The sequence below is a fragment of the Taudactylus pleione genome, unplaced genomic scaffold (assembly GCF_031769625.1).
Source record: "Taudactylus pleione unplaced genomic scaffold, aTauple2 ptg000225l, whole genome shotgun sequence".
In the NCBI taxonomy this organism is placed as follows: Eukaryota; Metazoa; Chordata; class Amphibia; order Anura; family Myobatrachidae; genus Taudactylus; species Taudactylus pleione.
The window spans coordinates 9873629-9888355 of record NW_028284627.1 but is presented as its reverse complement, the minus strand read 5'-3'; the positions used below and the strand labels follow the sequence as shown (position 1 = coordinate 9888355).

Below are 14727 nucleotides of genomic sequence, written 5' to 3'. Positions count from 1 at the left end.
GGCTTGTCTTCCTTGCCAAACGTTCATCGTCTGCTGCACCACTCTGTCAGTCCCTCCATTGGCTGCCGGTTTTCTACCGTATTCAATATAAAATACTTTTACTTACACATAAGGCTATTAACCAAACCACACCAACCCAACCCGACCTCTCTGCTCAGCACGAGATATGTCTCTCATCCCCACGTATTACTTGCTCCTTTTCACGGTTACAGGACTTCTTCGGGCTGCACCCACTCTATGGAATGCCTTACCACGCACAATAAGTCTTTCCTCTCGTCTCCAATCCTTCAAGAGTTCCCTGAAAACTCACCTCTTCAGGCAAACTTATCAGATTCCAGAACCGCCCACATAACCTTCATAGCTTCCATATCTAATTATATCCCCTTTCACAGTCCACACATCTCACATTGTCTTTCTTTCACATCCTCCTGATATTTGGCCGACATTCCTGTGTGACTGGATCATGCAGCCCACCAAGAAACTCTCCATTTTGGCTGGACCAAAATTGCAATATATAGCACCTATCCTTGTGTATCAATGCTTATTTCCCTATAGATTGTAAGCTTACGAGCAGGGCCTTCCTACCTATATATCTGTGTGTTACTACCCAGGTTTGTTCTATTTATGCTTCCAATTGTAAAGCGCAACAGAATATGCTGCTCTATATAAGAAACTGTTAATAATAAATACATTTCTGTTTATTGTAGATTATTCAAAAGTATAGAATATGAGAAGGTAGATATGTTTTAAGTTGTGAAGTTAAATAGCAGTTATAGAGGAGTGTGTGTGTGTGTGTGTCAGTCAAGCACAGCAATTAATGATCCCTATAATAAAATCAGAATTTCATTTACTCCTAGCATAGCTCAAGTGGGGTTATTTACAAACATAGGCCCTCATTCAGAGCCGTTCGCTATTTGCGGTCGTTCGTTTAAAAACAAGGGGTGGCTATTCAAATGATCCGTACGCACATTGCAGTCTGTTCACACCTCTAAGTCTGAACGAACGAGCAAAACATACGCTCGTTTATTTGTTAAAAACGCCCCCTGGCCGCTCGCACCATACGTCATGTCCGCTATTTATTAGATTAATCGAGTACATCGACCAGCGTATGAACTGCTCGCTATTCTTGTGGTTGGTGTTTGCTACCACAAATTTGCGAGCAGTTCTGGCTCTAAAATAACCCAGTGACGTGGTCATTGACGCTGCTGTTTTAAATATACACACCCATAAAACGCCCATTTTGACCTTTAAGCACGCCTGCGTTCGGATCTCCACTCCCCATTTTCAAGCACCTTCCCCTGTTACCACCCACATACGCCTCATTCTGTCACTCAAAATAGCAGGCACTCGCTATATAGCGTACAAACGATTTTCGGCCGCACTGACTGGTTCGCGCATGCGTACTAAAAAGCGTACGCATGCGCAGATGTGCAAACATCGCTCGGAACGAGCGTACTGCCGCTAACGAGCGGCTCTGAATGAGGGCCATAGATTGAAATGTCGACAGTGCAATACTTTGTACACAGTGCAACCAGGCAACACTTGATCAGCTTACTTGTGAATTCAGCGTATAAAGGTTGCGATGGGTTACTAGACTATGCAGGTTAAGGGCTTGATTCAGCAGGGCACGCAGATTCACAATTATCAGGAATCTGCGCATGAGCAGGACCCATTCTGCGAGTGTGAATGGGTCCTGCTCAATCGCACGCAAGCCCTTGAATGCCTTTGCCTGATTGACAGGCAGAAGCATTTAAGGGGCGGGGCAGTGCGGGGGCAGACAGCGTTCCCGGAAGGCCAGGCCAGAGACTGCGTGGACATACGCTGTCCAACATGCGTGGACGTACGCTGTCCGGAGCTGTCCACCATCGCGACCATCGACCACGACCACCGATGGTCGCAATGGTGATCCCAGCCTGCGACCTACGTCGCAGTGCTTGGATCGCAAATGCAGCAGGGGGTGTCAAGCTAGTGAATCATTTGCAGCTGTGGGGTATAAATGGTGGCCTATATTGCTCCTGAAGTGCGTGTGTACATTGTCAAAGAGACACATATACTTCCAAATATGTATAGTGTACAATTCCATTGATACGCCCTTACTGTACTCTGTATATGTGAGAGTGCTCTGCCAAAGCCTAGTTATGCCTTTTCAGGTGTAACTGTGCGCATCACTCGTACTTGGGTACGCAGAGCTACTGAGCATGCACAGTGCGAAAACAAACACCTATGTCCATTTACAAATACCGGATATAGTAACACACACACAACAATTGGTACTGTATAAGGTCAGACAGAGAGTACAGTTTACAATAACGGTAACTGTTACAGTTTTCATACATGTTCCCCCACGGACTGTAAAGCTGGCTACACACTATATTATATGATATATCTTTCTGACGCGGATCCGAATGATATATGGTACAAATCATATAGTGTGTACGTCTGATCCATCGTTTAGCACATGGGACGATGCAATGAATGACGCTGTGCTGTTACATGCACCATGCAATGACACATCGCGCCGTCGTACACTACATTGTGCACTGTGTATGGCAAGAACATGGTGTGTACTCAGCTTTATACTGGACCCTCTTCCTAGGAATATAATTGCTTAGGGAGGAATATATTGAATCCTGCTGGAGAAGATTAATGTTGAACTTCAGACACATCCACTTTGCTGGACGTGGAACAACCACTCCTCGCTCTTGGCGTCAGGTAATACACTCATAGTTTGCTTTGCTTTTCTTGTTTACATCATTTTAACTGTAGTTGACAGCAGAACATATTACTGAGAAACTAAAGGAACCAAAACTGCAACTCCCTGTGGATAAAACATTCTCTGGAACGACATGCCCCTGAAAGACCGATAAGCACCTTTAAAATACTCAACTTATTTTGACTCCTACATGGGAATATGGAAAACCCCAGAAAATGCCAAACGTTTGGATTTTGCGAAGTTCCAAAAAAACACCCAGATTAATTATCAGCTTCCAGAAATCATGACCTCGCAGAGCTCACATTCATAGACAGTGTGACAACTCATGTACCAGGGCATGCCAACAGCAGTATATGGTCATTGGCACTAGTGCCAAAGGAATTGGTGTTGTCTTGTGAGGACACAAGGCCCACTCCAGCCACCTGGCCCATTTTATGCTACATGGGAAACTTAAAACACATTATTCCGCAGTATGTTGTGGGAGACAAAGCAAACCAATACACCAGGGGTTAATATGGAGGATGCCTCTTACTTCTCCGCCTCCTCCCAGTAACGTGCTTGGCGTACAGTAGTAAATTCCCCAGAAAAAGGTGGTTTGGGGGGGATCACATCCACTGCTGCAGGCAGTAATAAGGAAGGTGGCAAGAGACCCTTGGAGTTCCCGACCGCACAATCACTACCAGTCGCAGATGTCACCATTGGACCCTTAACTCCACAGCATGACATAATGTTTACAAAAGCCGCTTCAGTTTCCAGCGTCACTGTCACCCACCCCTATGTCAAAGTACAGCTGAGCAAGATGCAATATTTCCAAACTTCCATGGAGATGTCACTGCTGGTTAACACTGAAGTGACCAGACTGACCAGCTAATTCCCCCCAACTCTCCTGGGCGCTGATCTCATCTGGACCTCCCACATTCCTTTTACTGATGTGTTGCCCAAATAAATTATTTATAGCAAGTCTCCTTCACCCCCTATTTCTGTGCACTAGACAGCAACAGAGAAGAAAAACATCAAAGTATCTAAACTTACAAGTGCATGTAATGTTTAAGAGCTACGCAGAGAGTACCTGGTTATGTTGTAGATATAGGAATTACAGTACACCGAGCTATTTGTATGTGGATACTATGTTACTAACATGAATCACATAGTACACGGGGATGGCTGTTTGTGGATACTATGTTACAGACACAGGAATGACATGGGAGACACAGTAATGGCTGTATGTGTAGATACAGGAATGACATATGAGACAGTGCTGGCTGTATGTTGCAGACACAGGAATGACATAGGAGACAGTGCTGGCTGTATGTGGGTACTATGTTGCAGACACAGGAATGACATGGGAGACACAGTGATGGCTGTATGTGGGTACTATGCTGCAGACACAGGAATGACATGGGAGACACAGTGCTGGCTGTATGTGGGTACTATGTTGCAGACACAGGAATGACATGGGAGTGCTGGCTGTATGTGGGTACTATGTTGCAGACACAGGAATGACATGGGAGTGCTGGCTGTATGTGGGTACTATGTTGCAGACACAGGAATGACATGGGAGTGCTGGCTGTATGTGGGTACTATGTTGCAGACACAGGAATGACATGGGAGTGCTGGCTGTATGTGGGTACTATGTTGCAGACACAGGAATGACATGGGAGTGCTGGCTGTATGTGGGTACTATGTTGCAGACACAGGAATGACATGGGAGTGCTGGCTGTATGTGGGTACTATGTTGCAGACACAAGAATGACATAGAAGACATTGCTGGCTGTATGTTGCAGATACAGGAATGACATAGGAGACAGTGCTGGCCGTAAGTGGGTAGTATGTTGCAGACACAGGAATGACATGGGAGACAGTGCTGGCTGTATGTTGCCGATACAGGAATGACATAGGAGACAGTGCTGGCTGTATGTGGGTACTATGTTGCAGATACAGGAATGACATGGGAGACAGTGCTGGCTGTATGTGGGTACTATGTTGCAGACACAGGAATGACATGGGAGACACACTGACCTGGAGAGATGTTTCAGGATCTGCTTCTTTATGATCCCGGCCATGGTGAGTGAGTTGGCGGGCGGCAGAGGGGGCTCCTCCTTTATACACACAGTGCTGGCAGCGGTGCCCCCATTGCTGCTCGTCAGGGAGAGGGGCTCAGGCAGGGAGCCGCACGGCACACATCACTCCGCTTCCATCTTATTATTATCACCTAGAGACAGCAGCAGGGGGCGGTGCGGAGTGACTCATACCGGGGAGTGGCGGAGGAGGAGGAGGAGGAGGAGAAGCAGAAGTGCCAGTAACTGCTGTAACCCCACCGTGTGTCCTAGTGCCTGCTGCTGCTGCTGGACAGAGTGAGGGAGGGGGGTGACTATTCCACAATGCCGGCTGGGGGGATTGCATCACACATATGCTAGAACTGTAATCACTGGGCGACCAGAGAGGATGCTTTGTATTTGGCGGGGAAGTAGATATCTTTTCAGCTCTATCACTTTGTATGCCCCTCTCTCCCTCTCCTACAAAAAAAAATCTATCTACCTATCAATATATAGTAGATCAGTCAGTAAATGAACACTTCCAGTGAATGGTATTTGCTGGTTTCATACAGTAATATAAAATTTTACTGCATAGATCTATTCACTATGTTTTCTAGATGTAATATTAACTATGTTTTCTAGTTGTAAGTCATTATTAATTTGCTGGACTCATTTGCTAGTATTGTGTGTTCGTTCACTGGTAATTTCTATGTGTTGGGTATGGGATGCTGGCGCTCAGGATCCCGGCGGTCAGAATCCTGACACCAGCATAACCCTAGCCCTAAACCTAACCCTCCAGCCCCGCACCTCAAACTTAACCCCCGCCCCCCGCAGCCTAAATCTACCCCCACGGCCTCCCAGCAGCCTAACCCTAATCCTCCCCCTAGTGCCTAACCCTCCCTCTAAGGCTAGTTTCACACTTGCCGGTTTTGACCGGGTGGCAAAAAGCTGTCTGTTTTTTTGCCAGGTGTGAAAAACAGGGAAGCAGTGGGATCCTTTCAGACGGGCCGGGCACCGCACGGTTGCCGTGTAACAGACGGGAGTATCCACTGTGCAGGATGGCTGCCGTGCCGTGCCTGCACGCCAGTGGTGTAAAGGAAACAATGTTTTCTTTCACACACATGGGCTTGTGCCAGCCGGGCTAGTGAAGCTGCTGCTGTGCATGTCCAATAGATAAAAAAACCATTAAAAGCGGCTCAAAGCCGCTGCTTGTGAAAGGCACTGCGTGCCTGGAAAATCCCAGCCAGCCAAAACCGGCAGGTGTGAAACTAGCCTTGACACCAATACTTACCGTCGGGATGCTGGCGTAGGGATTCCGGCGCCAGCATTCTGAGCCCCGGCATCCCTAAAGCCAGGATGTCAACCACATTTTATTTCTAAACCTCTTCTGTTCTTTGGTTGTAAAATTCTAACTATTCCTTCAATATTTAAACCAAAAATTTATTTTTAAACATATACATAGTAATAATGATATCACATACCCCTCGCTCTCCCTCTCTCTCTCTCTCTCTCTCTCTAGTACTGTGCAATAGTACTGTGCAAAAGTTTTAGGCAGGTGTGGGAAAAGTGCTGCAAAGTAAATGCTTTCAAAAATAGAAGTGTTTATTTTTTATACATTTATCAATATGCGAAGTGAATGAACAGAAGAGAAATCTAAATCAAATCAATATTTGGTGTGACCACCCTTTGTCTTCAAAACAGCATCAATTCATCTAGGTACACTTGCACACAGTTTTTGATGGAACTCGACAGGGAGGTTGTTCCAAACATCTTGGAGAACTAACCACAGATCTTCTGTGGATGCAGGCTTTCTCAGATCCTTCTATCCGTAAGAGGGGTGCGGTGCCTGCTGCCGTGTAGGTGTACTTCTGTATCTTACCTCGCGCCGCACCCTCAGACCGTATGTTGAAAGACTGTCCTGGAATTCCAAACTGGACATGGACATACAGTCAGGTGCATAAATATTGGGACATTGTGACAGAATTTTCATATTTTGGCCTCTATTCACCACCACAATGGCTTTAAAATGAAACAAACAAGATGTAGACTTTCAGATTTAATTTGAGGGTAATTACATCCAAATCAGGTGAACGGTGTAAGAATTACAACGGTTTCTATATGTGCCTCCCACTTTTTAAGGGGCCAAAAGTAATGGGACTATCAACTCAAAAGTTATTTCATGGACATGTGTGGGCTATTCCCTCGTTATTTCATTATCAATTAAGCAGGTAAAAGGTCTGGAGTTGATTCTAGGTGTGACATTTGGAATCGGTTGCTGTCGACTCTCAATATGAGAAAGAGCTGTCACCATCAGTGAAGCAAGCCATCATTAGGCTGAAATATCAAAACAAACCTATCAGAGAGATAGCAAAAACATTAGGTATGGCCAAATCAACTGTTTGGAACATTTAAAAAAAAAAAAAAATGCACCGGAGAGCTCAGCAACACCAAAAGACCCAGAAGACCACGGAAAATAACTGTGGTGGATGACAGAAGAATTATTTCCCTAGTGAAGAAAAACCCCTTCACAACAGTTGGCCAAATCAAGAACATTCTCCAGGAGGTAAGTGTATATGTGTCAAAGTCAACAATGAAGAGAAGAGTTCACAAGAGTGAATATAGAGGGTTCACCACAAGATGCAAACCATTGGTGAGCCACAAAAACAGGAAGACCAGATTAGAGTTTACCAAACAACATCTAAAAAAAAGCCATTACAGTTCTGGAACAACATCCTATAGACAGATGAGACAAAGATCAACTTGTACCAGAGTGATCGGAAGAGAAGAGCATGGAGAAGGAAAGGAACTGCTCATGAAACATACCACCTCATCAGTGAAGCATGGTGGTGGTAGTGTCATGGCGTGGGCATGTATGGCTGCCAATGGAACTGGTTCCCTTGTATTTATTGATGATGTGACTGCTGACAAAAGCAGCAGAATTAATTCTGAAGTGTTTCGGGCAATATTATATGCTCATATTCAGTCAAATGCTTCAGAACTCATTGGACGGCGCTTCACAGTGCAGATGGACAATGACCCGAAGCATACTGCAAGAGCAACCAAAGAGTTTTTTAAGGCTACAAAGTGGAATGTTATGCAATGGCCAAGTCAATCCCCTGACCTGAATCCGATTGAGCATGCATTTCACTTGATGAAGACAAAACTGAAGGGAAAATGTCCCAAGAACAAGCAGGAACTGAAGACATTTGCAGTAGAGGCCTGGCAGAGCATCACCAGGGATGAAACCCAGCGTCTGGTGATGTCTATGTGTCCCAGACTTCAGAATGTAATTGCCTGCAAAGGATTTGCAACAAAGTATTAAAAAGTGAAAGTTAGATTTAGGATTGTTTAGTTTGTCCCATTACTTTTGGCCCCTTAAAAAGTGGGAGGCACATATAGAAACCGTTGTAATTCCTACACCATTCACCTGATTTGGATGTAATTACCCTCAAATTAAATCTGAAAGTCTGCAGTTAAAGCACATCTTGTTTGTTTCATTTCAAAGCCATTGTGGTGGTGAATAGAAGCCAAAATATGAAAATTCTGTCAATGTCCCAATATTAATGCACCTGACTGTAACTACCTAGGAGGAAGGAGATGATGTGAGTACCGTCCTTCCTCATGTCAACCGACACCCCCTACCATACCGAGGAATAGATTCGGGTTTTAAGTGAAGATCATCACTGGCACTTTTGGCCTCAGATCCCAAATTTCACCTATTGATACTTGCGCACCAGGTGAAGACTCGACCTTGCACCAGGATGCAAGGTCCACTGTCCGCCCAGAATGAAGATTGACAGAAACAAACAGTGAGAGACAGTACGTACAGATATTGCTCACCATGTTCACGCTTGCTCTTCGTCTGCTCACTCGTCTACAGGTCCTGTAAGGAGATAACCAAATACCACAGCTGTGCAGGACCTAAACCTGTGTCACGCTACTACACATAGTATGACAACATCGCCCTCAGCCTACAGTGTGTGTAGTGCGGCATGTGCAACAAATAACCACTAAACTTTTGCCCTGCATGGAACAACAATCACAGACGGTAATCGCACAAGAGTAAAACACGGAGCTGTCCCTTTAAATGTTTGTTGCCTGTGTTGAATTCGTAAATAAACCTTTTAATACATTCCTGCCTATAAACCTCTAAGATTCACCTGCCTAGAACCTCTAAGACAAAACCTGCCTATAAACCTCTAAGATAAAACCTGCTTATACCTTCTAAAACCACAAGATGTCGCTAATTAGCGCTGTGTTTGATTATACCATTAATGAAATACTGAGACAGTTGAATAGCGGTCCAATGCGCTAAAGATTATTATTCAGGTAAAAGTACAGATGTTACAACGCTATGATCTAATAATGAGCGCAAATAAATTGTACAAACATTAGGTCATAAGGTACAGTTAATATACATGAAACGGTTATTAAAGATCAAAATACAATGAGCAATATGAGAGAGAGAGAGAGAAAGAAAAAGAGAGACACATCAAAATACAATGAGAGATATCAATGTCTGCTGAGAGCACATGTTCAAGATGGCTGGTGATGGTGTGTGTGTGAGGGGGGGTTGGGAATGCTTCCTGCCCTATTGTCCAAACCGCATGGTCTACAAACAAACTCCATTATGAAGCTACCTCATTGAAATCTCCCATAATGCCATAGTTAATTAAATATGCAAGCTGAATATCATATGCCAACACATCAGGCAAACACTGCACCATTTAATATTCCAACATGTACAACACAAGCTGATTCCAATATACAACAATACCATCCTACAACAGACCTCATCCAGTACCCACTAGACCGTGGGGAGGGGGAAGGGCTGAAGCACATACTCTTCCTTTGTTTGCAAGCCTCATGATTCCTAGGCAAACTCCAATTTGAAAACTCACATTAAGTTGTAACTCTGTAAATCATACATCCATCAATGATCACAATTATAATAAAGACAATATACCTATCTGACCCATACAACACCATAACTGGGTAGAATTATAATTTCCTTTGTTCACCCCACATGGAAGTAGCCATCTCTAATAAACTGCAGACAATATACCTATCTGACCCACACGGCAATTACTTGACCATTCAAAGCTGTTATTAATTCAACTTCCATAATATATAACTGATACCACCCTATGATTACATTCATGAGTATACAACACATACCAAGCCTATCTCTCCCAAGCAGAGATATTGTTCAAGCACATGGGAAGGCCCTAACACAGAGCACATGGGAAGGCCCTAAAACAGAGCACATGGGAAGGCCCTAACACAGAGCACATGGGAAGGCCCTAACACAGCTCACCAGAGGATCTCAATCAACCAGCATCAATCATTTACAAATATTACAAAAACTCCATAATCAATCCCTTTCCTGCATGCTGATAACAGACTATTGTACCCTACAGTGTAGATGAAAAGTACAGATTAGATAACATATCATCCACTGTATGCTAACACAGACTCATGAATATCCTTAGAAAGCTACAAACCACAAACCATGCTAAGCTAATAACAGATTAACACCAAAAATAGCTACACACAAATAGGCTAAATATTGCACAATTTATACTTAGCTATAACCCAGGGGAACTGAGACCCATTTTCTATTGTCTTGTGAGGGAGGGAACCTCTCTCTTCCAAAATCTGCAAGTGTGTCTGCTGGCTTGTGTGTTCTCAGAATGTGCATGCTATGTTCCTGCCCCCTTTTACCTGTGAGGTCATCAGAAAGGGAGTATCCTTTTGGTTTCTTGAAACTACTGTTAATTAGGTTCTAGTCCCAGTTAGCTATCTCTATTGATTAGACTGGAATAACCAGTCCTTTGGACAAAAATGTAAACAAGCCTACACAATGTCATTGTCTTTTGGTAAGGGTTAGAAATCTGTTACAGGGCATTTATTGGACAATTTCAAATGGATACAAAAAGTCTCCAACCTCCCTTTGCATCCCCCACGTGCAAATCTAAGCTGCCATGGCTTACAACATTTCAAATAGTTATTCTCTCTAACATTCATATTTCATAGCCGCATGTTCTGATCTTCATATTGATGTCACCGGAACGCTGTGGAAACAGAGTAGATCAGTACTTTTCCAAACACAGTCCAATTGTCATTTACTAAGCCATAGTTACAGAAAACATTCATTTCTTTATATACTGACATTGCGTTTAAACCAAGTAATAATTATCCATTTTGCGTTACGGGACCATTGCTTTTAAATGTATGTATGCGGGGAAAACACCACTGCCTTGCTGTTGCTCAAATATAAGTCTGTGGTGATTTTAATGTGTTGGAAAGTTATTTTATGTATTCTGAACACTGTCGGTATGTGTTTGGGGAAGATTGTTAAAAAGCCGTTCGTGCTACTTTTAGCAACTTTGCACTGTGGTTTGTGTACTATGTATTTTTGACAAAATGGCGCATGTGTAAGCTTTCTTTTCTAAAATGGAGTCTTGCTGCCATTCACAAGATGCGTCGTGCAGGTTTTCCTGATTGCAAACAGATTCTGTCTTACCCAATTATCCGGTTTCGAAACCTGCCTAACTAGAGCTGGCCAGCTCTTCTAGATGAGAGGGGAACACTTCCTTTTGGTGGGAGCCTGACAGCACAACACGGGGTATTTGGAGGGTGAGCGCCGTACAGCAACTCACACCTCTCGTGTACATTTACACGGGGTAACTTACTTATTAACCCAGTGATCTGGGTGTAATACCCAGAGCCACTCTCAAGGGGCTGGCGGCTCAGGCTTTGTGCCTGCCTATTGCGGGGTACAGGAGGGACTTGGGCCTACTGCCCAGAGTCCCCTTTTCATAATAATGGCTCAGGCCTATGGGCCTGCCTAATGGTGGGCACAATTTCAGTGATCTGGGCCTTGTGCCCAGATCCACTGTAATGGAGGCTCAGGCCTATGGGCCTGCCTGACTGTGGGGCTCACCTTAGTAATCTGGGCCTAGTGCCCAGATCCACTGAATTTAGGGCTCAGGCCTACAGGTCTGCCTGTCTGAGGGCTTACTTAGTGGCCTGGGCCTAATACCCAGGCAACCTAATACAGGCAGTTCACTCACACCTAATTGGAGGCAAATAACTTCTATTGGGCCTAACGCCCCCTATGTAGCCCGGGCCTAGTGCCCGACTATCAGTGGCACAGGCCTAATGCCTGACTTTACCCCACCGGCATAGTGCCCGACAACCCTGGTGGTCTAGGGATGGGTACATGGTAGGCCTCACTAAGGGCTTACCGGCTACGGTGGAAGAGGCTGTGAGGGGGAGCTTCGTTAGCTCTTTTACTTTCCACCCCCACAGTCCTCTCCGGTCCTCAGCCACATTCTTCTGCTGCTGGCCCGTCCTGGCCAGCAGCGCCTCCTCTTCCTTCAGTCAGCGCCTCCTATCTTCTTTCTTGTTCACGGCGTCTTCTGGCCTCTTCCGCGGCCGCTGGAACTGTTGCCGCAACGCTCTCTTCGGGAGGTCTTCACTCCTCCCCCTCCGCTGTCAAACTGCTCTTTCCCGCTCAGTGGCGTCTAATACAAGACGCCGTGAGTGGGTAGGGCTATTACGCAGCGAGCCATGATTGGCACATTGCGTCTGACTCCTATTGGCTGCAGGACTGCGAGCCATGTTCGGCTCGTGGCCAGAGCCAGACACCCGCCACTGTAACGCTGCCTCTGCTTACCCGGCACTGGGAGCAGACACAACATCCCGCAGGGGACACATCTCTTCTTGCTGTGCCGATGCTGGGATCAGCCAAGGATTAGTCGGAAACATTCATGTTCATTTTCACAAGCATCTCAAGAAAAGCAAAAACAAAAAAGACATAGCGTAATACAGATAGAAACATAGAAACATTTAATTTGACAGCAGATTAAAACCTCTTGTCCCATCTAGTCTGCCCTTTTATTTGTAACCTTTTGGTAACCTCAACCCTATTTGATCCTTAGTTATTTGTACGGATGTAACCTAATAGAAACAGTTTCACAAATATACTAAATTACCCACAAAGATAAGTAATAAAGGATTGAAAGTTAATATGAGCACTTGCTTGATAATCAAATGAGCCAATCAGGAACCAACTTCGTCTGACAGGAAATGTCCACTCAATTTCACTATATGGTGATCCCAGTGACTTCATCATGTTATAACCCAGTGAAAACATCATATTACAATGCAATTGTTATGATACTGCTGAATAATTTATATAAGACCCCTAGAGTCACACTAGGAAGGGATTCTGCTTATAACAACCTCCATTTTTTTCCCTAGACTTAGATTCACTCATTGGTACTTAGGATGCCACCAGGTCTTAACCTTCCAGAATTTAGGGGCTTATATAATTAACAGGAGATCAGAGGATAAGCTGGAAAAGGAGAATACAGGACAACTACTGAGGCAGGACTGGGACCTCAGTAGTAAGCAATGGTAGTAGAGCCACAGAGGTAAATCACAGGGCTAGACAGAAGCAACACGAGGCAATTAGTACGGTAACAGACACGTCCGCTGAGCTGGGCTAATGCTGGAGTAGCCTGCAGGTAGTAAATGCAGCAGCGGTTAAGGTACTTGGGGTTGCACAGAGACTGAGCAGCTATTAGATAATAAATTAAGTGAAGACAGAGCTATAAACAAACCCAGTACATGCTGGAATAACCAGGAGCACTTTGCAGTGTGGAACGCAGGCAGTAGAATATTCTAAGACACAGAGTGACAGGAACAGGACCGACAGGTTACACCAAGGTATAACTATCACTGGCAATAATCTGTGGGGCTGACTGCTTTTTAACAGGACTCAGGAGCCTGCACCAATGGAATGCAGGCATAGGAACCAGACCCCTAATAACAGCAATGCTGTTTTTTTCTGTTGGTACTTAGTGTGACACAGTACTGGCACCTTTTTATTTTTGGTCTAATTTTTTATTCTTGTGACTAGTTAAAGAAACAGTTCTAAATCATTTGAATCATTTCAGAAATTCTGAAGACTTTTCCTGAGGATGAAAACTACTATAAAATATAAATACAGGTTTGTCTTAGAAAAAAAACAAAAACACTGTATGAATATATACACTGTATGGATATATACAGTTCTTTACTGTAGTCACCAAGGTGTGTTTGGCAAATACTACTAGGCATAATCAGTTATATATAAGGGGCTGTAGGGTTAGCACTCAGGGCCTGATTCAGAGCCGGACGCTCTGACCAGAGCGCTCGCTCTGAATCAGTGCCCTCCTACCTAAAAATGGAGCGGCCTCCTGGCCGCTCGCATAGCTGTGGGTAACCACCCACAGCATATGCGAGCGGCCAAAAAGATGGTCGCGATGGTCAAGACCATTGCGACGAGACCCTGCGGTAGGGTTTCGGTGACCGCAAGCCCTGGAGTGATTTTGAATCACTCCCACTGACATCACTAGTGATGTCAGTGGGGCCGGACCCAGATGGTAGGCGTTCCCATGAGAACGTCTCCGTCTGGCAGCCACGCCCACCAAAGGGGGCGTGCTGTCAGTCACCATCGACAGCACGCCCCCTTTGGTGCGAGACCCGGAGTGACAGCTTGGCTGTTGCTGTCCGGGTCTCGCGCATGCGCACGACGGAGCTCCCTCCGTCGTGCGCATGCGCATTGGGGTAACATCGACCCGCTTGCGAGCATCCTGCGCTCGCGAGCATGTCTGAATGACCCCCTCAGTACGGAATAACAAAAACATATGAGGTACTTTGCAGACACAAGTGGGATACCAGGTAAGCCAATTGAGAGGGTACTATGCAAACATGTAGGATATATATAAACCTTCCCAGAATAGAGTAAGTTGGTAAACATTAATAGAGTTAATTGGATACTTAATAAACAGCATAAGAGTACATAGGCTTAGGCTCTGTTGCATCCTGCCTCTTATTTGGGATTTTGGGAAGAGATACTGTATTGGCATGATATGGATAATTGACTCCATTTGTAAGCCACTGCTTCTCGTGGAGTTTGATCTCAAC

At 44.8% G+C, this 14727-nt stretch overlaps 1 protein-coding gene across 1 annotated transcript in view; it reads right to left on the bottom strand.

Moving 5' to 3' along the window:
- BLTP3B (bridge-like lipid transfer protein family member 3B) overlaps nt 1–4961 on the bottom strand; it is a 115153-nt gene extending 110192 nt beyond the window's left edge. Inside the window, exon 1 of the mRNA XM_088478935.1 lies at nt 4733–4961. Within this exon, the coding sequence (XP_088335061.1) occupies nt 4733–4776 (44 nt within the window). The 5' untranslated portion in view covers nt 4777–4961. The remainder of the gene's footprint in view (nt 1–4732) is intronic.
- Nucleotides 4962–14727: the final 9766 nt, after the last annotated feature.